The 22,545-nt window shown below is 31.8% G+C and overlaps 1 protein-coding gene across 4 annotated transcripts in view; it reads right to left on the bottom strand.

Annotated features, from left to right (window-relative positions):
• Nucleotides 1-22,545, bottom strand: part of PPP2R3B (protein phosphatase 2 regulatory subunit B''beta) — a 96,777-nt gene that overhangs the window by 27,076 nt on the left and 47,156 nt on the right. For all 4 annotated transcript variants that reach the window (XM_074300262.1, XM_074300261.1, XM_074300264.1 and 1 more), the window contains exons 6-8: nt 15,929-16,015; nt 14,236-14,392; nt 9,837-9,885 (exon numbers count right to left, since the gene is read on the bottom strand). In XM_074300262.1, the coding sequence (XP_074156363.1) occupies nt 9,837-9,885; nt 14,236-14,392; nt 15,929-16,015 (293 nt within the window). The remainder of the gene's footprint in view (nt 1-9,836; nt 9,886-14,235; nt 14,393-15,928; nt 16,016-22,545) is intronic.

Raw genomic sequence — 22,545 nt, 5'->3', positions numbered from 1 at the left:
ATGGGAGTGAGGAGGGGGGTGGGGAGTTGTCCTAGGGAAGCCAGCTCAAACTCAGGTAAACCAGCTAGAAGTTGGTAGAGGCAAGAGAGAAGGTGCATTAGGGAGGCCAGTTTAAACTCCCTCATATAAAAGGGGAAAACCTTGCCGAAGTATTGGATGCCCTAAAAAATAGAATGAAGCAAACAGAACTCAATGACTCAATGAGACAACAAGAAATATTTGAACAAAGTCAAAATTTAAAAAATATATATAAAGTATCTACTACTTAAAAAAAAAAACTGGTCAGGAAAACAAGTCAGGAAGAAAACCATGACCCAGAAAAAAAAAAATCTGAACACTTTATTTAAGAAATCATAAAATAAAACTGCCCAGATCCCTTAAAAAGGAGAGGGTAATGTGAAAAGAGATAGAATCTACAAATCCTTTCCTGAAAGAAGCTCCAAAATGAGAATATCATAGCCTAAATCCAGATCTTGTTAAAAAAAAAAAAAAAAAAGCTATAGAAAGAAAATAAGAGCATATTTACCAAGGAACCATGCTTAAATGAAGGTTTCCTGCAATTACTATAAAGGAGAAAAAAATATTGGAATGCAATTTTCACAAAGGCTTATCAAGTAAAACTCACACTGAAAGAAAGAAAATAGTCTTAGAGGGAAAAATGGATCTCTACTACAGCAGGGAATTTCAAATGTTTCAGATGAAAAGACCTGAAATGAGTAGAGATTTCTGATGAAAAGAAATGAGCTGAGAACATAGAAATGGAGAGATAACTAGAAAGTTAGATTCATTTGAGCAACTTGAAAGGGGTTATGTGGTAATGAAATGTTTACTAACAGGAAGAGAAAAATATCCCTTCAGAATTCCATTATCTATAAGGATCACAGGAGTAGACTTAAGAGAAACATAAGGTTAGGGTATGGTTTTATGAAGGGAATATAATCAGGAAGTGGGGAGGAAGAATGGACAATGAACTCTTAATTGACTTCTACACAGGCTTTAAGACATATATACATACACATTTTGCTGTAGAAACATATTTGGTTCCATCTCAATAAGCAAAGACTAATTTAATATTTAAGAATTACTGGGTCAAAGAAGAAAGAAATAGTACTTAATTTTATGAAAGGAAATTATTTAACATAAAATTTTTGGGATGAAACCAAATTAGCTCTTATGGAAAAATTTATATCTTCAAACCATTTTAATAAAAACAAAGAATAGATCAATGTGAATAATAATATTAATATTCAACTAAAATTGATACATAAAATCTCTCAAACGCTAAAATAAAAATATGAAAATAAGAGATTTTAATAAAACAAAGTAAGAAACTTTTAAAATAAAAATAGGAGCTGTTTTTATTGGTTTAAAAAAGAACCCAACAACCACAAATTAGATTAACTATAAGATAATAAGATTTAAAAAGAGGAAAATTAAATTGCCAGGATCAAAAATGGAAAAAAAAAAATCAATAAATGAAGAGAAAATAATTTAATAGAAATTATTTTACATCTATATAGTCCAACAAAACTGATAAATAATATGGATGAATATCTATAAAAATGCAAAATATCTAGATGAAAAAAAGAAATAAAGTTGATATAATTAATTCAGTCTCAGAAAAAGGATGAACAAGTCTGAAATCAACTACCAAAAGAAAAAAGGCCAGGTGCAAATACAAAAAATGAATTTTATTCAAACATTCAATAAGAATTGCCTTGAAAGGGTTTAATATTGAAGATATATAAGCAATTTACATACATATATGTGTATATAAACATATAAATACATATATGTGTAATAGTTCTCAAAAAATGTGTATGTATACATACACAATAAATACACAATTCTCAAAAAAAGAATCGCCAAGTGTTAACCATATGAAAGAATGCTTTAAATCACTAATAAGACATACAAATCAAAACGACCCTCACATTCTGAAAACTGGCAAAAATGACAAAAGGTGGCAATAATCAATGTTGAAGGGCTTGTGGGAGATTAGACACACTGGTACATTGTAAGTATATCTGTGAATCTATACAAACATTCTAGAAAACAAGGTGGAATTAAGTGCCTAAAACATCCACACTCTTTTCAACGTTCCTTAAACAAACTTCTCTCCTATGTCCTGATTCTGAACATTTTCACTGGATTCTCCAAGCCTGGAATGTTATCCCTCTATCATCTCCACTTACTGATTTTGCCTGGTTTCCTTAAGGTGCCAGCTAAAATAATGCTTTCTACTGGAAGTTTTTCCTCAATCCCTCTTAATTCTAATATGTTTCCCAAATGAATTATTTCCTTTTTTATCCTGTATATATAGCTTGTTTGGATATTATCTTCCCCATTAGATTGTGAGCTCTCCAAGAGCAGGGATTATTCTAGCCCTTAGCCTACTATTTGGCACACAGTCGGTGCTTAATAAATGTTTTTGGAAAATTTTAATCCAAAAATTACCTTATTGGGGCTTATGCTCTAAAGCAGCCAACAAAAAGAAGAAAATCCCATGCACTCCAAAAAAATTTATAGCAGCAATTTTTATGATGGCAAAGAAATGGAAACAAAGTAGATGACCATCCTATTAGGGAATGGCTAAACACAGATTACATGAATTTAATAGGATATTACTGTGTTATAAGAAATGATGAATGTGGTGCAAAGTAAAGAGACAAAAAAATAATTTGCACAATGATAAGATAAACAGAAAGAACAATCACAACCATACACGTTATGCATACACTCCCCCCCTCCAAAGTAAATATTACAAAATTATAAAGAACAATCTTCATGGGAGAGATATATGAGAAGATAACTTTAGCAGGAGTTGCACAAGTATTGCAAGTCACATATATTTTCAGGATTTTTCCACGTATTCATCAATTATACTGATTATTTTTACTTTTATCCTTTGCTTTGAAAAAAAAATTCTGTGATATGGAAGTGGGGGAGAGGGAGGGAAACTGGAAGAAATTACAGTGATGTAAAAAACAAGACACCAATGAAAACATTTTTTGAAAGGAATTAATTTGAATATTAATAAACCAGTAAACTGGCCACAAAAATAGAATAAGAATCCAACAAACTCCTCTATCTGATACAAATATGGTCTTGAGAAAAATTAAAAAAAAAAAAAAAAGTCAAAGCACAGATTTAGACCAGGAATCCATGAAATTGTGAAGTTGTGTGTGTTTTTTAAAATATATTTAGTTAACTATTTCAATATAATTGATTTTCTTTGTAATATTATTTTACTTTATTCATTTAAACATATTACTCTAAGAAAGATTGCTAAATGGTTCATGACATAAAAAAAGGTTAAGGGCCTCTGCTGTATAACAACACACCAATGAATACTGTTGCAAAAATAATGAATAAAATATTAGCAAAGAGGCTACAATAATATATTAAAAAGATTACATACTATAACAAAGTTGGATTTATACCAAGAATCTTGAGTAATTGATATTTTAAAAAATTACACTGTGGGGGCAGCTAGGTGGTGCAGTGGAAAAAGCACCAGACTTGAAGCCAGGAGGACCTGAGTTCAAATCGGACCTCAGACACTTAATACTTCCTGGCTGTGTGTCCCTGAGCAAGCCACTTAACTTCAATTGCTTCAGCCAAAAAAAAAAAAAATTATACCATGAAACATTTTAATAAGAAAAACAATTAAAACCATGCAGTTATAAATTAAACGAAAGCTTTTTGACAAAATTCAGTGGTGTTTTCAGTTAAAAACATGAAAAACCATAATAAATAGTCTTTTCCTTTTTGTGATAAATAGCATCTATTTTAAGCAAAAGCTAGTATTATACATAATATACAATAGAAATTTTTCCAATGATAATGAGGAAAAGCAAATTGTCATCACTATTTTTTGATATAGTGCAAAAAGGGTTCTAAACATTTTTTAAATGTTCTTATAAGTTTGATTCAATTTCTATATATTTGAGAAATAAGGCCTTTATCAGAGACATTTATAGTAAAGTTTGCTTCCCAGACTCCTGTTTTTAATTCTGGTTGCACTGGTTCTGGTCTGTGCAAATCCTTTTAAATTTAATATAATTAAAATTATATTAATATATATATACATATACACACATATATATAACATTATAATATAATATATTGTTGCATTAATAATATATTATGTATATATAATAATATAATAAACAGCTGTTTTATATTTTGTAATGTTCTCTTTTATCTTGTTTGATCATGAATTCTTCCCTTCTCCATAGATCTGAGAAGTATTCCTTGCTCTCCTAATTTGCTTATGGTTTTACTCTTTATGTTTAAATCATATACTCATTTTGACCATATATTGGTATATGGTGTAAAATGTTGTTAAGCCTTTTTTTGTGTCAGGAATTCCTTGGCAATCTGATAAAATCTATGAATGTATTTAAATGTTTAAAAAAAAGTGTTACACAGAAAACCTTCAAAAAACAAGTTCATTGATTAAGTTAAAAAACCTTGAAATACTGCTGGGTATATTATTAATTGTAGCTGTGACAAGAAAAGGAAATAGAGGGTATAAGTATAAACAAAAAAGAAATACAAATATTGCTTTTTCAGACATGGTAATTGACATAACAGAACTATCAATCTGATCCTAAGAATTTAATTATTTATATACAAATGACACTCAGATCTGCTTATTGAACCCTAGTCTTTTTGGGACCTGACTGGTTCACTAGTTAAAATATAAAGGGAGGAAAAAAAAGAAAGCCCAGAGCTTTGTGCTGCACTCATAGTATGCAGGCATGACATGGTTGATGATCCAGAAGTAGTCAGACAGACAAGATGGAACAATGTCAGGAAAATACAAAGAGTGTCCAAGAGAAGTGGATGATAGTATCAAAGTTGCAAAGAGGTGAAGAAGGGAAAGAGTTGAGAAAAGGCCACTGGATTTGACAAATAAGAGGCCATTAACAACAGCAATTTCATTTGAATGATGTGGTTGAAAGAAAGACTGTAGAGAATTAAGGGGAAAGGAAGTAGAGACATTGATTGTCAAAGGCGTTCTCAAGCTGCTTAGCCACACAAACAAACAAACAAACAAACAAACAAACAAACAAAAAACAGATAAAGGACAAAAGCTAAGGAAAACAGATGAGTTAAGTATGTTTTTTTGAGGATGGGGAGACAGTCATGCATTTAGGCAGTAGGTAAGCAACCAAATGACAAGGAGAGGGGAATGATAAGTGGGCATTCTCTTAGAGAAAACAGGTTAATTGGCATCAATTAGATGGAGTTTTGTCTTGACAAAAAAAGGTATCCTCTCCATGTGAGATGGGGTGAACGTGCAGATGATGGCAAAAAGATTCTGGGAGATGTGATAGGAGGAGGGGAGAAGGGGAAATTCTCAGAGAATGACCTTACTTCATTCAGTGAAATATAGGGTAAGAGTCTCACCTGAGAGGATGAGGACAGAGAAAGACAGAGAGAGATGGAAGTTTCAGGGTGAAGAAAAGTTTCTTAGTATTTGAATAGTCAATTAAGGAGATGTAAAAGGATTGCCTTGCTATAGTAAGGGCTAGTTGAGATCACATGACATAAGTTTTTAGTGTATCTTACCTGCCTGGTTTTGTGATCTTGTCCAGCAGCATATGAGAGCAAAGTCAGCAGATGATAAGAAAAAAAACCATTTGTATAGTGCCTACTATGTGCTAGATCCTGTGCAAGCTTTTCCCCAAAATATTTTTATCTTAAGTGATCTTTACAACAAACTAATAAGATAGATTCTATTATCACTATTGCACAGAAATGAAAACTGAGGAAAACAGACATTAGGTGACTTGCTTGGGATCACATCATTAGTTAAGTGTCTGAGGCTGAATTTTAAATCAGTTCTTTCTGACTCCAGACCCAGAACACTATCCACTGAATCACTTGCTGCCTCTGGGTAGTAAGTATATTGAGTGAAAAAAAAAGGGGGGGGGAGGGAGGAAGGAAGGAGGTAAGAGATCCAGCAACACCAGATTTCAGATTAATCCTCAAAAGCAGTAATCCTAAAAACCATTCTATATTTTTGGAAAAATCTAAACACTGAGCTATAAAATAAGGGAAAAAATCCATTACTTAGAAATACAACTAAAATTATAAAAAAAAAAAATTAAAAAATTTAAATACCCAACCAAGCAGAAAAATAGAAATTCTAAAAATCAAAGAGGACAAAGAGAAAACTGAAAATAAAAATTATAAATAAAACAAGGAACATTTGGGGAGGGGAGAGGGACTAATAAAATAAAATTATTCCCCCCCCAACATATCAACAAAATTGACTTAAATGAAATGAATGAAAATTATAAAAACACAAAATATTCAAATAAATAAAACAAGAAAGAAAGAATTTAAAGGATTCAATCTCAGGAGAATAAGACATAAAGGAACTCAAGGGAAAAAAACTCCACAAACCCATACATATTTACAAATTACTTCCATCGAACTAGAGACCATTATTGATCACAAAATAGAACATTTTGATTACACCAAATTAAAGTTTCTGCACAAACAAAACTAATGCAAACAAGATTAGAAGGGAAGTAACAAATTGGGAAAACATTTTTACAGTTAAAGGTTCTGATAAAGGCTTCATCTCCAAAATATACAGAGAATTGACTTTAATTTATAAGAAATCAAGCCATTCTCCAATTGATAAATGGTCAAAGGATATGAACAGACAATTTTCAGATGATGAAACTGAAACTATTTCCACTCATATGAAAGAGTGTTCCAAATCACTATTGATCAGAGAAACGCAAATTAAGACAACTCTAAGATATCATTACACACCTGTCAGATTGGTTCAGCTTTTAAAGGGAATTTACATCTTAGGAATTCTAAGAGGAGCAAGGTCATTGGTGGAAGTATTTCCCCACGCCCCATTGAGTTCTCACATGCCTATTCTTTGGGAGGATAAAAGAAGGGCAGCATTGGGTCTGAGAGAATTGACTCTGGGATAGAGTTTTGATGCCAGGCAGGCTGAAAGGGGACCAGTCTGATTTGGGGAAGGCCAAGAGCTGGAGGAGATTCAGAGCTCCCAAGAAACCTGTGCACAGAGGAAAAGATTTTACAGATCTCCTCCCAGAGAAGGATTATAATTGAGAGACAACAGAACTTTACAATATGGGTGTGTGTGTGTGTGTGTGTGTGTGTGTGTGTGTGTGTGTATAACAAAATTATGAAAAAATATAAAGAGAACAAATACAACTAAATACAAAGTCATTTGAGAGCAAGGACACCAACAGTTGGAGGAAGGGTAAGAGATAAGGACAAGTTTCAAGCAAAAGTTGGCACTTGAACTGTGTCTTAAAGGATGAGAGAGATTCTATTAGAAAAAGGTAAGAAGAGAAATGAACTTTAAGTAGTTAGTACAATGGCATAAAGATGGAAACCATGTCAAGAAGTATACTTCACTATAAATGACCATGACTCATAAGAAAGATTGATTACTACTTCAGAAGTGTCATTTACTTCATGGTCCTCACATTCCTAGTGCTGCTTCTGCTCATTAGTATAACTTTATATCAAGAGATCCATGATAAATGGCTAAGATTTGGCATCACTCACATTTGGATGGAGTCTTTTAAATTTTTAAATTCAGGGTTTAGTTTTTCCAAAGCTAAGAGGCAAAGCCTAGGACTTCCTGTTTTTGTTCCCTTCATTTTCTTTCCAAATCCTCACTCCTTCAGAGAGCTTTTACTTTTTGGATTTTTGTTGTTGTTGTTTGGCTATCTTTTTATTTATTTTCTTTTTTGTCTTCCAGTACTGATTATAATAGGCTTCAAAAAAAACTAATCAGATTTGTCTTGTAGCAGCCCTACAACATTTAAATGGTAGATCCTCTAGGATTTAGCTTTAGGATCTTACCACCAAGAAGCAGTATTCTGTAGGAACAATATCTATCCCATGCAGGCTAGACTTAAAAGATAGCAAACCTTTAAAAGATAGTGAAATTAGCCTTGTGACCTAATTGGTCTAAGGGACCAAGTGATAAAGTTTCCAAATGATCAAGCTAGTGATGTAGTTTTTCTAAGTACAAAAGATAGCTTAGGAGTACCAACTGGCTTCTTAAATGATGGGAAACACATAAGCAAGAAAGTTGCACTCAAATGAATTATTTATATCCTTGTTAAATATACTTTCCATACTATCCCTTAAGCAATTTTTTTTTTAACTGCAAGATGTCTATGAACATCAAGGTTTTTTCCCCAGTCTCAAAACTGAACTATTTGCTTCTGTGAGATAGACCTACCCCACAAGAAAAATTAACTACATATTGAACCATTAAAATATAATAAAAATTATAATACTACTTAGATTTTAAAATTCAAAGCTAAACTGAAATACCAAAAGGTTACTTTGAAGGAAAAACAACAATTTACTGGGAAAAAGAAAAGTACAGGAATCCAAAGGGAATAGAAAAAAATAAGAAGTTAGTCTAATAGTACCAGATCTCAAGCTATATTACAAACAATAATCTTCAAAACTATTTGGTACTGATTGGTATGTGAAATACTTGGATAAGGATTCAATATTCAATTAAAAACTTCTGGAAAAGCAGTTTTTTGGCAGAAATTGGATTTAAACCAATCTACCAACACTATATAATAACGAACTCCAAATGGACACATAATTTACATATAAAAGATCATATAAACAAATCAGAGGAGCAGATAGGGAGGTAATTTTTCTAACTGTGAGTAGGAGAAGAGTTCTTAATCAGATAGGGAGATTCACAGGAGACAAAAAAAATCAATTTTGATTATATAAAAGCTGAAAAGTTGTGACATAAATAAAATCAATTAGATTAAAATGAAAGGGGAAAAAAGTTAATTTGGGAGGACCACTATAATGAACTCTTATAAATGTCTGATATCCAAGATGTAAGGGGGACTGACTCAAATATAAAAACAAGAGCCATCACTTAAGTGTTAAATAGATATGGAATCTGTTCTCAAAAGAAAAAAGCCAATTACTAACAATTGCATTAAAAATGCTCAAATAAAATAATATGAAAATACAAATTAAAATAACACTGAGATTCCACTTTGCCCAGCAGATTTACAATAATGACCAAAAAGAGAGAGGGGGGGAGGGAGAGGGGAGAGAAAGAAATATGACCTTTTTTAAAGGAGATATAGGATATATACATTAATTCTCTGTTGATAGAAGTGTGAAGAAGTACAGGAATTCTGAAAAGCTATTTGGAATTATATAAAGAATTGAAATTCCATATTGTAATTAAAACAGCAAAAAGTCATTGAACTGTTGATACTTATCAACCCAGAGAAATCACTACTAGGCAAAAAGATCAAATAAAGAGGGAAAGATGTACAAATATATAGCATCACTTTTTATTTTGTGCTTTGTTTTGTTTGAGGGCTGCGGTAGGAGAGACATGAAGAAGGGATTGATGGTAGGAGAGACATGAAGAAGGGATTGATACTGAAATGAAAGAAAAGCCTTAATGATTCCTAACAACAACAAACAAATGAGAACAGAAGGAATGCACAAGGGAAATGATGTCATTACCAGGATACATTTGAATCATAACCAAAAAATCCATACTGATAGCTTTTCTTCACTGGCATAAATAAGAGAGTATTTAAAGATAGTAAATGCAATTAAAATGTCTTCTTTTTAATCTGACACTTTGCAAAAACAAATTTGGGGAAAAAAAATCCATCTATTTACAAAGAAACGAATATAAGTTCCCTTACTGACAGTAAATGATTAAGAATTTGAAGGTTATACACCTTTAAAAAAGAAAACCTGAAATGCTGGGACTACAGAACTAAATATTAAAAACTAAAACATATTAAATTTACCTTGTCACTGCTCCTGAGAATATTCTCTCAATCATCCTACTGGATATAGCTGTAAAATAATAAGTTAATTTATATTTTCAGCTATATCATGAGTTTTCAGAAAGCAATTGATTATGACAACAACATTGTTTTAGAACTTTACATATTATTGCATTTTGAAAGAAAAGAAAATTAAGGTTAAAAGTTACTGCTTGGTTCTCATTATTTCAATCATCGGTATGACTATTTCGAACCATTTTACACCATGGAAATTAGTCCATTAATTTAGTATTTTTATTTTTCCCAGTTATATGCAAAACAATATTTTACATTTGTTTTTAAAATTTTGAGTTTGAGTCTTTTTTCCTTCCTAAACCCTTCTTTATTGAGGAAGCACAAATGAAATTATGCAAAACATTTCTATAAAAGTTATGTTGTGAAAAAAAACAAAAAAACACAGAGCTCCCTCCCTCTCCCCACCAAAAAAAGCCCCAAAACTTCAAGAAAGACAAAGTAAAAAAAATATTGGAGACTAGTTCAGATTTTAAGTGATATGACCAAAGTCACACAGCAAAAAGTGGTATATAACTGGGATTTAAAATCAATTTTTAAAAATCTTTTGTCATTTTTTTTCTTTCTATTGTTCTATCTTTAAGGTAAAATAGTACAGATTATAATTTTAACAGTTAAATTAAGAAGTAACTAGGTTGTGAGGATAACACAATGTTGGATCTGGAGTCAGGAAGACTCAAATTCAGCCCCAAACATTTATTCTCTGTTTGATCCTGATCAAAGGCTTGCCTCCGTTTCCTTATCTATAAAATTAAAACGACAATGACACCTATCTCCCAGGGTTGTGGTGAGGATAAAATGAGATAAAATTTTAATGTGCTTTGTTTGCCAAAATTAAAGACCTATAAAAATTTTTAGCTATTATTACTGTATATCTTTTTAAATTTACTTTTTTTTTTTTTTTTCTTTTCTGAGGCTGGGGTTAAGTGACTTGCCCAGGGTTACACAGCTAGGAAGTATTAAGTATCCGAGACCAGATTTAAACTCGGGTCCTCTTGAATTCAGGGTTGATGCTCTATCCACTGCGCCACCTAGCTGCCCCTTAAATTTACTTTATTTTAAAATTTTATTTAAAAAACAATTCCACTAGATGTTTCATAACAATTCTTTCTTCTCTCTCAAAGTTCTAATTAAGATACTTTGCTCATTTATTCTCATTCACTTCTTCTCTCATAGGGTTATACTTAGTGTTTTCCCCTGATTTGCATTTATTGGATAAAATTCCCTCCAGATTTCTTTGAATTCTTCATATTTATTAGTACTAACTGAATTACTTTACTTGATGTATTAATTTGTTAATATTAACATTTATTCAGCTACATTTACTTAACTACTTATTGCTGGACATTTAATTTGGGATTTTTGCTTTGCTTTGCATTTAATAATGCAGCTGTGAGAATTTTTGAATAGATAGGCTTTTCTTTTTCTTCATAACACAACTGGGGTAAATTCCTCCAAAGTGAAATAACTGTCTTATTTATATTTATTATATATTTATCCTGATTTCTATTTTTAAAAGACAAATTTCCATTGACATTTGTAATAGGTCTGCTGTCATTCTTTTCTGAAAACTTGTAGAAAGCTTTTTTAAAAACAAAGAAAAATACACAAATTAATCAAATATTCATAATTTTAATATAATTATTAAACATAATTCAAACCTTGGAGAAATGTATAATAATAGAATTGTATTATCTCAGACAATAAACACAATGCTTCCAAGAAGATATTATTGATGCTCCTTCATTATTAACTAAGGAAGAAGCTAAATACCAAGCATTGAGAAGACTCTACCTTAATTCTTCAGTATTAATTTCATAGGCAATTCTGTGAAGTTGGAGAAATTTTATCTTAGTAGCAGAATATATTTTAAAGGTCCCACAAAACTGACAAATTGTGGGAAATGTTATGATTTAGATAAAAGACTATACTATAAACATTATTTATTCATTCAATAAATGTAAATATGGTACTATGTGCCAGATTCAGTCCTTATCTCAGAGACAATACAATTCAACAAGGGAAATAACATATCTATCAGGCACAAAATACTTTGAGCACCCAGTTGTGGAGTATATTTGAAGTTTATTTTAATATTCAGAATCTTAATTCTGCTTTAAAATGATACTGCATGTCAGTCAGTATACAGTTATTAATAGAATTAAAGTTGTTTTAAAGGTGTTTGTAAGTATTCTGACAAATGTTACATTAAAAAACTTTTTTAAAAGTATACTTAAATTATTTCATGAAACTAAATTTATAGCAGAGGCATGCTAATAAATGTTTAACAACCAGATCTTTGGGGGGGGGAGGGAAGCACACTTAAATTTTTAAGCTTAATATGCATTATCAACTTTTTTCCATCACTTTCTTAAGATCAGACAATCAATAAACAATTAATCAAACCAAGATTTGTAGCACTTACCAATTTGAGCTGGTCTGAGTTAGATAAAGCATAACCATAATTTACAGGCATACTAGGACTCATAGGATCCTAGATGTAAGATTGAAATGACTTAAGAGTCAATCTAATTTAATTACTCCAGTTTATGGATAAGGAAACTGAGGTACAGAGCGAGATTAAGTGACTTGGTCTAAGTCATAAAGATACAAAATGAAAGAATCAGGATTTGTATTCAAGTTTGAGGACTGTAAAGCTAGGAATTTTCCCCATAGACCATATTGCCTCTGATCATTTTAAGGGAATCTAAGTAGCTTTGGGTAATTATATCCTTTATGCATTAAATGATTGTTAATACTCATTTTAGTTCTAACCATCTATGGCATGGGCAAAATCTGAATGTCTACAAAAATAAATTATAATTATTGTCTTAATAAAGATGCCAATACAAGAATCCTTTAAATTTCAAGTTTCTCTTGGGAGTCTAAAATATGATATGACTTTAAACACTGGTTTTAAGAAAACATTCCATTGAAAAAATTAAGATAAAATGAACTGTTAGAATTCTATTATGTGAAAGGTAAAATGACCCCCATAAAAGATGTTTCTGCAACAATCTGATTCAGCAATTACTAAGTTTCTACTACATGGGAAACATATCAATACATTGATAAAAGAAATCATATTTTATTTTAAACTATTATTAATTTATCATATCAATTTTGGAATTTATGTAACAATAGCCTCAAATATCAAGTGTAAGAAAATTTTGAAAAGTCTCTTCAAATATTATATGGATTGAGAATATCCAAGCAATTTGGGAAGAGGAGTTAAAACGTAAATGACTAATAGATAATATAACATTAATATCTCTAAAAAAGCTTCCTGGATAACTCTGGATAGGTAAATAGTCAAATAAAATATTGCAATTATGACTGATAGATAAAAGGAACACAAATCTGCATGAGATGGAAGATATGATAACACTTTATGCAAATCTGCCATTCTGAGATAAAGTAATAAATAACTTCTTGGAACAAGTCAGAGTGAGAAATTAGTTATCTACGATAAGAAACTGGAAGACTAGAATAGTGACAACAGGAAAAGGCATGAAGGATTTAAGAATGAATAGAATAAACAGAGAGGTAAAAAATTAGAAAACTTTAAAAGAGACATTGCTGAAGATTAAGTCTTAGAATGTAAGCTCAGCTTAGGAGAGCTAATCAGGGTATTAAGTATACTGAAGTAAGAAGACTGTTTTAAGAAAGGGAATTCTATAAGTAAAGACTTAATGTAAAGGGAAATATGAAGGTAATTTAAAAAAATAATCTGAGAGTAAAAGACCTCAGATCCTAAGAAAAAAAATTAATATCCAGTTTCTCCAGTGTTTAAGGGAGTTAATATTGAGTCTTGAAAAAGTGAATGAACAAACAAACCAAAAAAAGGTTAACCCAGTAGGGGGGGGGGGGGGAAGACAAGTTTGAAAGTGGGTTAAACAGGAAAAACAAGAATTATGATAATGAATATTTTATGGCAGGACAAATTAAATTTGTAATGTGAAGTTTACTAGATTGCAAACACTTTGTACTCTGAATTACTTTAAGCACAATAAAATTGTAAAATTGTTTGTATATTTTATAATAGCTGTTTATGTCTATACACTTTATTCTTGTATATGTTTTGGGAATTGAATACCATAAGGAGAAACAAAGGAGCTATGAAAACCTGGTCTTTGGATAAGATATTTACATAGCAGGTTTATTATAAAACACAAGAGTAGAAGTAAATCAAAATTACCTAAACAATAATGGAATCATGATGGAAAGTCTCTTTTTAGAATTCGTCCTGGATTTGGTTGCTACACAAACTCAGTGATTGTTGAGTTGCCAGAGCATATAAAGTGTGAATACAGTGTAACTATACTTACAGATCTTCTATTTGTCTTACCATGATCATTATGTCTGGCTAAGTCCTTTGGATCAATGAAGAGATCATGGTCAGTGTCTAGTTCCCAGAATTTACAATAAATGACATAAAAATGTTCATAAGAGAAGTATTCTGTCAACTGATTAATATCAGCTTCCTCTTCCAATAGTGCAACATTCTGTAAGGAAAAAAATAACCATTAATAGACATCTGGCAAAGTAGTTCTCAAAAAAAGCCAATAATCAAAAAGAAAGTTTAAAATCTTTAATAATTGGAGAAATATAAATTACACCAATCTTCAATGATACTCATCAAATTAGAAAAGAAAATTAAAAAAGCAAACATATTCTGTTGTTGGAAAGTGAAATTTGCTAAGTCTTTTTGAAAAGCAAAATGGAATTATTTATGCAGAAGGAATTATATATAATTTTTGACCCAGGAACCAAACTATTGGAACAATGTTCCAAAGAGGTAATGGGTTATTGTTAATTCCCAACTGATAGGAAAAAAAAATTTCTAATAACAAAAAACTGGAAGCAGGCTATATTTCCAATGATTGGGGAATAGTTGATCAAATTATCACATGAATATAAAGCAATATTATTGCACTCTCTGAAATGATTATGAAGAATTCAAAAAGACAGTTGAATTCTTAAAAAAGATTTAAAAAGATTCAAAAGGACACTATGCCCACTGACAGCTATGCAATTAATAGCAACAAGTTAAGTGACACATCCATGTTAGAGGAATAAAAAGAAATAAGGATCACAAAAAAAAAAAAAAAAAAAAAAAAAAAAAAAAGGAAAAGAAAGATACCACATTCTTTAAGTTCGGGTCAAAAACTAATAAATTTACAGATATATGCCTAATCTTTTATAATCTCCTTGGGTGGACGGGTGGGATTAATTTTATACAATGCAGCTACAACAGCCTATTTGATGTTCCTCACCTACAACCCTTCATTCCTTTGTACTGGCTGTCCATGATGCTTATGATGCTTCTCCTCCTTACTTTTGTCTGTTTCCTTTTTATTGAAGACTGCAGAAGGCATTTCTGGATTCCCTGAGCTACTAGATTTCTCCTCTAAAATTATCTTCTTTAAAGGCAAGGACTGTTTGCCTTCTGTCTTTGTATCCCTATGGCATGTATATCTCAGGCACAGTGTCTGGCAAATAGTAAGCACAATTGATTGATGACTGGTTTCTTTTGTTTCTGTCCTTGCTTATATATTTTAATAATTGTATTTGTCAAGGTAAACTAGCAGAAATTTTATATAACCAAATTTTTTAAAGCTGAAAGACAATTGTGTCCCCTGACAGGAACAAGTGAGGTTTAAATCTGAAACTCAAAAACCTCTGGCACAACATTTACTTTACCATGAAACTAAAGTTTTGTATTTGAAAATCTTGAGCTCAGAAAATTAGTTAGCTAAGATTGCATGATTTTGAACTCTAAAAGAGGTTGTTTTGGCATCCACCCCCCCCAAAAATAATTGATTAACATGAATGAGTAAGATTAATCTGAATTAGTATTTTAGTATTTTAAAAGACAGTGATATGAAACAGGTAAATGCCATTTTTCCATGCAGAAATGTACAGATTTAAAATGGAAAGCAACACAAAACTCTACAGACTTCAGATAGATAGTAATGTGTCAACAAATTTTCTGAATTAATAGAAACTACATTAGTTATTGTCATAAAAAGGAAATATACCTGCAAAAAACTGCTTTTCCTCAGTTCAGTACAAGTGATTCTCCCAGACCAGGATCTATTTACTGTATAAAAAATTCGTTGTATAACCTGCAATAATAATAATTGTGTTCAAGTTGAATAATCATTTCTTATTTTTATTAAAATGAGCTCTCTTTAAAAACTGGAAGTGTCCTATAAGTAGGATTTTTTTTTTAAATCTAGACTTTAAATAATGGTACAATATTTATATATTCTCTTCTATTCTTCTGTAACCATTTAACTTGTTTTAAGGTCTCTCTAAAACACACGTATAAAAATGAAACCTCTCTTTAATATGCATGTTAATCAGTTCAGAAATAGTTAAAATGGAGACGGCTTTTTTATTCACAACATTAACAATATTTTATTCACAATACAAGTTAAAATGGAAATTTCCCATTGCATCACAAGAAAATCTGATATTGATCTGAACCTTGAAGCTGATTGACTTTTTTTTTTTTAATTAAAGCTTTTTATTTACAAAACATACACATGGGTAATTTTTCGACACTGACCCTTGCAAAACTTTCCATTCCAAAATTTTCCCTCCTTCCCCCCACTCCCTCCCCTAGATGGCAGGTAGTTCAATACATGTTAAATATGTTAAATCCAATAGATGTATACATATTTATATAGTTATCTTGCTGCACAAGAAAAATTGGATCTAGAAAAAAAAAAAAACTTGAAAAGGGAAACAGAAAACAATCAAATATCAACAGAAAGTGTGAAAAGGCTATGTTGTGATCCACATTCAGTTCCCACAGGCCTCTCTCTAGGTGTATATGGCTTTCTTCTTTATCACCGAACAACTGGACTGATTTGAATCATCTCATTGTTTGAGAGCCAAGTCTATCGAAGTTGATTGACTTTTAAAGTTTTTTTTTTAAAGATTCCCATAAATATTTACTTCAGTTTTTACAGTACAGAGGGATAAAATAATTTCTAATTTACAATGCCATAATTTTCTAATTAGCTTATGCTTAAAATATATTATTCACATGTCATCATCTAGCTATTTTAAGATTTTAAAAAGATGTAATAATGCTGCCAAATGAGATAACGTATTTATCATTAAAATCTAGGTTGTAAAAGCAATAGGAAATGAGAAAATTAGTTTTAGTCTCATGTTGCATTGGTTTTGTACTTCACTAAGAACTGACCATGCTGATATCCTATTTATACAATGTTTTATGATAGCCATCCTAGGTAATGGGACATAAAGAAAATCACAAATAATAGGTTTTTGAAGCTACACAAAATAAAAGGAGTCCAAGACTGGATAAAAAGCACCTCTGGTGAATAGAAGGCAAAGGTCAACAAATAATGATGATGATGATGATGATGATAAATTAACAGTAATAATAAGCAACCACCTATAAAAATAAGTTTAAGTATATATTTCATAAAAACTGTTAAAATGTTGATTTGTATGTGTTAATGGAGAAAGAAATGTTTTTAAATTAAGGCATCTTATTTTAACTCAAATGTCAGCTCACTTACTTTGCTCTGCCTATCTTTTGTTAATGTACAGTCAAACATAGAAGAATCATTGTCAAAAAATCTAACTACACTTGTATAGTATTATTTTAAAAACTAGGAATTTAAGTCTTTATATAACAATATTTGTTCATTTTCCAAATATTTCTAAAGGCTCCCTAAAATGTTCATACCCCATTTGTTGCTAATAAAATAAGAGGCTGTGCTTCTCATCTATGTTAGCTTCTAACTTAAAACACAGAAACAGTAGGAACTTTAGATGCTAAACAGAGTATATGGAGAGTAAGAAGAATTATTTTTCTGAGTTAACTGCTACTGCACTTTCCATGTGAATTGACTGAAATTCACATCTGAAAAAAAATACAGCTCTGCAAGGACAGACAGGAAATATTATTGAACAGTAAACCAACTGATTATTGAATATTTTTGACCCCAAATTAATTACAAGAAAAAATTTTAATTATTAAATTTATTTTATTTGAATAAACAGAATAAGAAAAACAGAAAATATAAAACAAAGCAAAACAAAAGAGAATATTGTCAGCAGAAGACCTAGGAAGATTCAAAATATATAACAAATTGCCAGATCAAGAAAGTATATATGTTAACAGATGAAATTATATTCATGGTGTCATTATACACGCATACTTACACTCAAAGACACTCTCTCTCACATACACACGTCTTTCCTATCCTTACACTCTTTAATTAAATTCTGCTCCCTAATTTGCCTTACTATTACCTTCCCTCATCCAAGAATCCCTCACTTGTCTTTTTCCCCATTGGTCCATCCCTCCCTCCTTTATTTCTTTAGAGATTTTAGGGGGTGCTATACCCTTCATGGTATATATGTAGCATTGCCTATTGAACCTATTGCTGATGTGAGCCCTTCTCCCCACCAACGCCTCTGTGTCTATTCTTCCTCTTCACCTCATTTGTATGATATTACTTATTTTTTTTGAGCTATCCTATTAATGTGAATCTTAAACATATTATATATATATATATATATATATATGTATATACATATATGTATGTGTGTGTATACATATATAAAAGACAATTTGTCCATGTTAAATACCTTAAAAATCGATCTTTCATATTGGCTCTTATTTGTTAAATTTTGTTATGTTTGACTTTGGCTGATAGAAAGTTCTGAAAATCTGCAATGCAATCAATATGTCCATTTTTTCTCATTTAAAATTATAATTTTGCTGGATATATTTTTGACCACAGGCCTAGTTCTTTTGATTGTTGGTAGATAGATTTCATTACCTGCAGTCTTTTATTGTAGCTACTTCTAAGGTCTTGTACAATTCTAATTGTATCTCTAGCATATTTGAATTTTTTCGTTGTTTCTTGCAAAATTTTCTCTTTGATTTGAAAGGGGGAAAAAAAGGATAAATATCCTTGTGTGTTTTCCACAAAGGTTCTTGTTGAGGTGGTGATCAGTGGATTTCTTCTATTTCTACTTTCCCCTCATGTTCTATAACTCCAGAACAATTTTCTTGGATTATTTCCTTCATTATTGTGTCAAAGTTCTTTTAGGTCACAACTTCCTGGCAGTCCAATTATTCTTATATTAAATCTTTTTGATCTGTTCTCTAGATCTATTGTTTTTCTTATGTTTCACATTATATTCTATTTTCTCATTCTTCATAATCTATTTTGTTATTTCTTGGTCTCACATAGGTTCACTGGCTTCCTTTTACCCGGTTTTAATTTTAAAGAATTATTTTTACCTTTGAAACTCCTTTAAGTTTTTTTCCCCACAATCTTGTTTTGCTTGGATGGTTTTTATTTTTCTTTTTAGTTTTTCCTCAATATCTCTTGATTTTTGAATTCTTTTTTTCAGTTCTATAAATTTTCTCTGGGCAGGGAACCATTTCACATTACTCTTTGGGGTAGCAGCTTTTCCTGTTCCCATAATATGTTTCAATGGTGGGGTTCTTTCTTTTTTGTTAGTTCATTTTTTAAAAAAATAAGAGCTATTAGTGTAAGCACCTCTAATAGAAGGGTGGGGGGGTTGATGCCTAAAGCTTTCCTTCAGTTCTCCACTCTGACCAGGAACCCCAAACCAAGAGCTCCACCCTCCTGCAAGTGCCCACAGCCAGCATAGTCCCTGCCATGCTGTTTCTGCACTCACCAGATACTGGATCCTTCTCATCAAGAGCTGTGTCTCAACAGCACAGCTAGACTGGGTGTTCCCAAACAGCCAAGGTTGTTTCAGTCTTCCCAGATTTAGACCCTGATTTTACAAACTGTCTGGGAGATAAAAAAGTCTCTATGGTTCCTATTGAGCCTCCAGCCATACCTAGCTAGCCCAAGGAGTTCCTACTTGGTGTCTCCCTTGGAGCTAGCCAGGAAGTGTTTGCACTTCAGACAGATTAATCCTCAGTTTGGCATCTTTCTTCAGATCTTCTTGGGCTGTATCAGGAGGACCCTATTCTGCCCAAGTCTTCTTGATTTTTCTTTAGTCTATGTTTGCCCTGAGGTGCAAATTCATTCTATTTGTGGGGGAAATTGAGAGAGTTTGAAATTTACCAGCTTACTCCTCCATCTTCCCAGAATTCTTCCCAGCAAATCTTTATTCTTGTCCCTTACTTGTAAAGTTATTTGAGAATAATATGATTACATATAGAAATGTTTTACATATAAACTCTATCAATTTTAGGAAGAGGAGAAGGAAGAAGTAGAGAAAAAAATATGAATTTCAAAATCTTGTAAAAAAAAAAAAAGGATGCTAGCTCTTGAAATGGTAAGGAATTGGAAATTGAGTGGATGCTCATCAATTGGAAAATGGCTGAATAAGTCATATGGTATATGAATGTTATGGAGTATTATTGTTCTATAAGAAATGATGAACAGGTTGATTTTAGAAAAGCCTGGAAAAACTTACATAAACTGATGCTGAGTAAAATGAGCAGAACCAAGAGATCATTGTACACAGCAACAAGATCATGTGATCAACTGTGATGATTTGGTTCTTTTCTACAATGAGGTGATTCAAGACAATTCCAATAGATGGAAAATGCCATCTACATCCAGAGAGAGAATTATGGAGACCGAGTGTGGATCAAAATATAGTATTTTCACCTTTTTGCTGCTTTTTACTTTTTTTCTCTTTTTTAATGTTTTTTTTTCCCTTTTGATCTGATTGTTCTTAAGCAGCATGACAAACATGCAAAGATGAATAAAATATAGATAGAAGAGTTGCACATGTTAACCCATATCAGACTGCTTGCTAAATTGGGGAGAACGAAAGGGGAAAAAAAGAGAAAAATTTGGGAATACAAAGTTTTGCAAAGGCGAATATTGAAAACTATTTTTGCATGTATTTGGAAAAATAAAATACTATATATTTTTTAATGAATGCTAAAAATTGTCTTGACATACAAGGAAAAAATAAAGTACTATTTAAAAATAATAAGAGAATTAAATTTAAAACTGAAATGGATACTGGATGAGATTGTATCCCACCATCTCATTTTCTATATAAGTATAAAGAAAATAAGTGACTTGCAGAGTCAGATAGCCGATACAGATCTGAATCTATCCTGACTCCAAATCTAGAGTCCTATCCACTATACCATAAAGCCTCTAATAAAAACAACAAATATAATGATATTCATTTATATGGTGCTTTAATGTTTGGAAAACATATGTTGTGTTTTGAAGACATCACAAGGTAATGTTTTGACTTACTTCTGTAATTGGTTTAAGTGAGGCAGAATTGCACAAAATCAGTAGCTCTTCACTTCTTCTCTCAGAGCCATCAAAGTACAGTGGCAAGACAAAAGTTAGGATGACCGGAAATGGCCTGTGATGCAGTGGATAACCTTGGCATCTCCCATGTCTGACCAAGCTCTAAGCACACCACACAGCATGCTTCAGTCCACTTCCATGGCCACTGGGCCAAATTATTCTCATCCCATCTCACCAAGGGAAATTTTCACATGGTTAGGCTTGAATCTGTTACTTACCCTTATTTACTCAACCTGGTTTAGCCAAGATAGTTTACCAGGATACTACAGCACATACTATAACATTTTAGGAGCCACAGGCAGGTGGGTGAGTAGATGGGTGAAAGTGGATGTCAAAGGTAAATAAGCAACCCTAAAAAGGGTTTTGCAAGTCTTCATACCAGAAGTGCTAATCCTCCTTGAACACCCTTCCATTATCTTTATTGCCTCAACCAGGTAACTATGTAAGCCATTAGTAGTTTCCTTCTCTTTACTACTACTGTCCAGGATTACACTTCAGTCTGGGGCTATTCTCTCTTTTAACCCACTACTCATTACTAGTAGCTATTGTTTACCTTTAGAGCCATTACATGGTGAGCTTTATGAGAAATAAAAAAAAGGAAGGGAAAATTAAAAATCCCCCATAGCTTCTTAAGCTTGCTACTACTAAAATCTAAATTCCAATCACAGTGCAGGCAATAGACTCTTTAGCAACATTCTCAGTCCAACTCATCTTCTAATTAGGGTATGGCCTATCTCCTCCCCAAAATGTCTGTGACTGCTTACCCCATAGTTCTTTTCCAAATCTTATGAGAAGATATTCAGGATAATGCAAGTTTGAGGTTTCTGAAATGGAGATTAATCTTACTTTATCTCATATACCCCAAGACCTATCAAAATCAGCTAGGTGTCATTTGTTATATTAGTGGGGAGGAAAAAGGAGATGACAGGTTTCCTTTCTGTTGCATACATTTTTCCATTGCTACTGACAGTAAAAGGATAGAGGAAAATTCAAAAGAATTACGTGTTTGCTTTGGAACCAGAAGGGTAGGGAGTAAAGTTATGAAAATGCCTATCTTACAAGTGGGAAGGAATCATAGTATTTTAAAGAAACAAGAGATTATGGTAAAAACAAGGGAAAGAGAGATAATTAGTTTGAAATAACTAAGTATTCTAGTATCCCCCAATACTGCAGAGGCTCTTCTCACACCAACAATGCTCATTCTAGCTTGTGATTCTCTAAGCTTCTTCATTATGCCTTAGCAGCATTCTCTTCTTGGAACTTTCTTCAGCATCTGAAGCCTTCTCTTTGTGGAACATATCTCTGCATGCTGGTCCCTTTTTTCCATTGATTAATTC

This window comes from Sminthopsis crassicaudata, chromosome 3 (assembly GCF_048593235.1).
Source record: "Sminthopsis crassicaudata isolate SCR6 chromosome 3, ASM4859323v1, whole genome shotgun sequence".
NCBI classification, from domain to species: domain Eukaryota; kingdom Metazoa; phylum Chordata; class Mammalia; order Dasyuromorphia; family Dasyuridae; genus Sminthopsis; species Sminthopsis crassicaudata.
The sequence above is the reverse complement of the archived record's forward strand: the minus strand, read 5'-3'. Positions and strand labels throughout refer to the sequence as shown.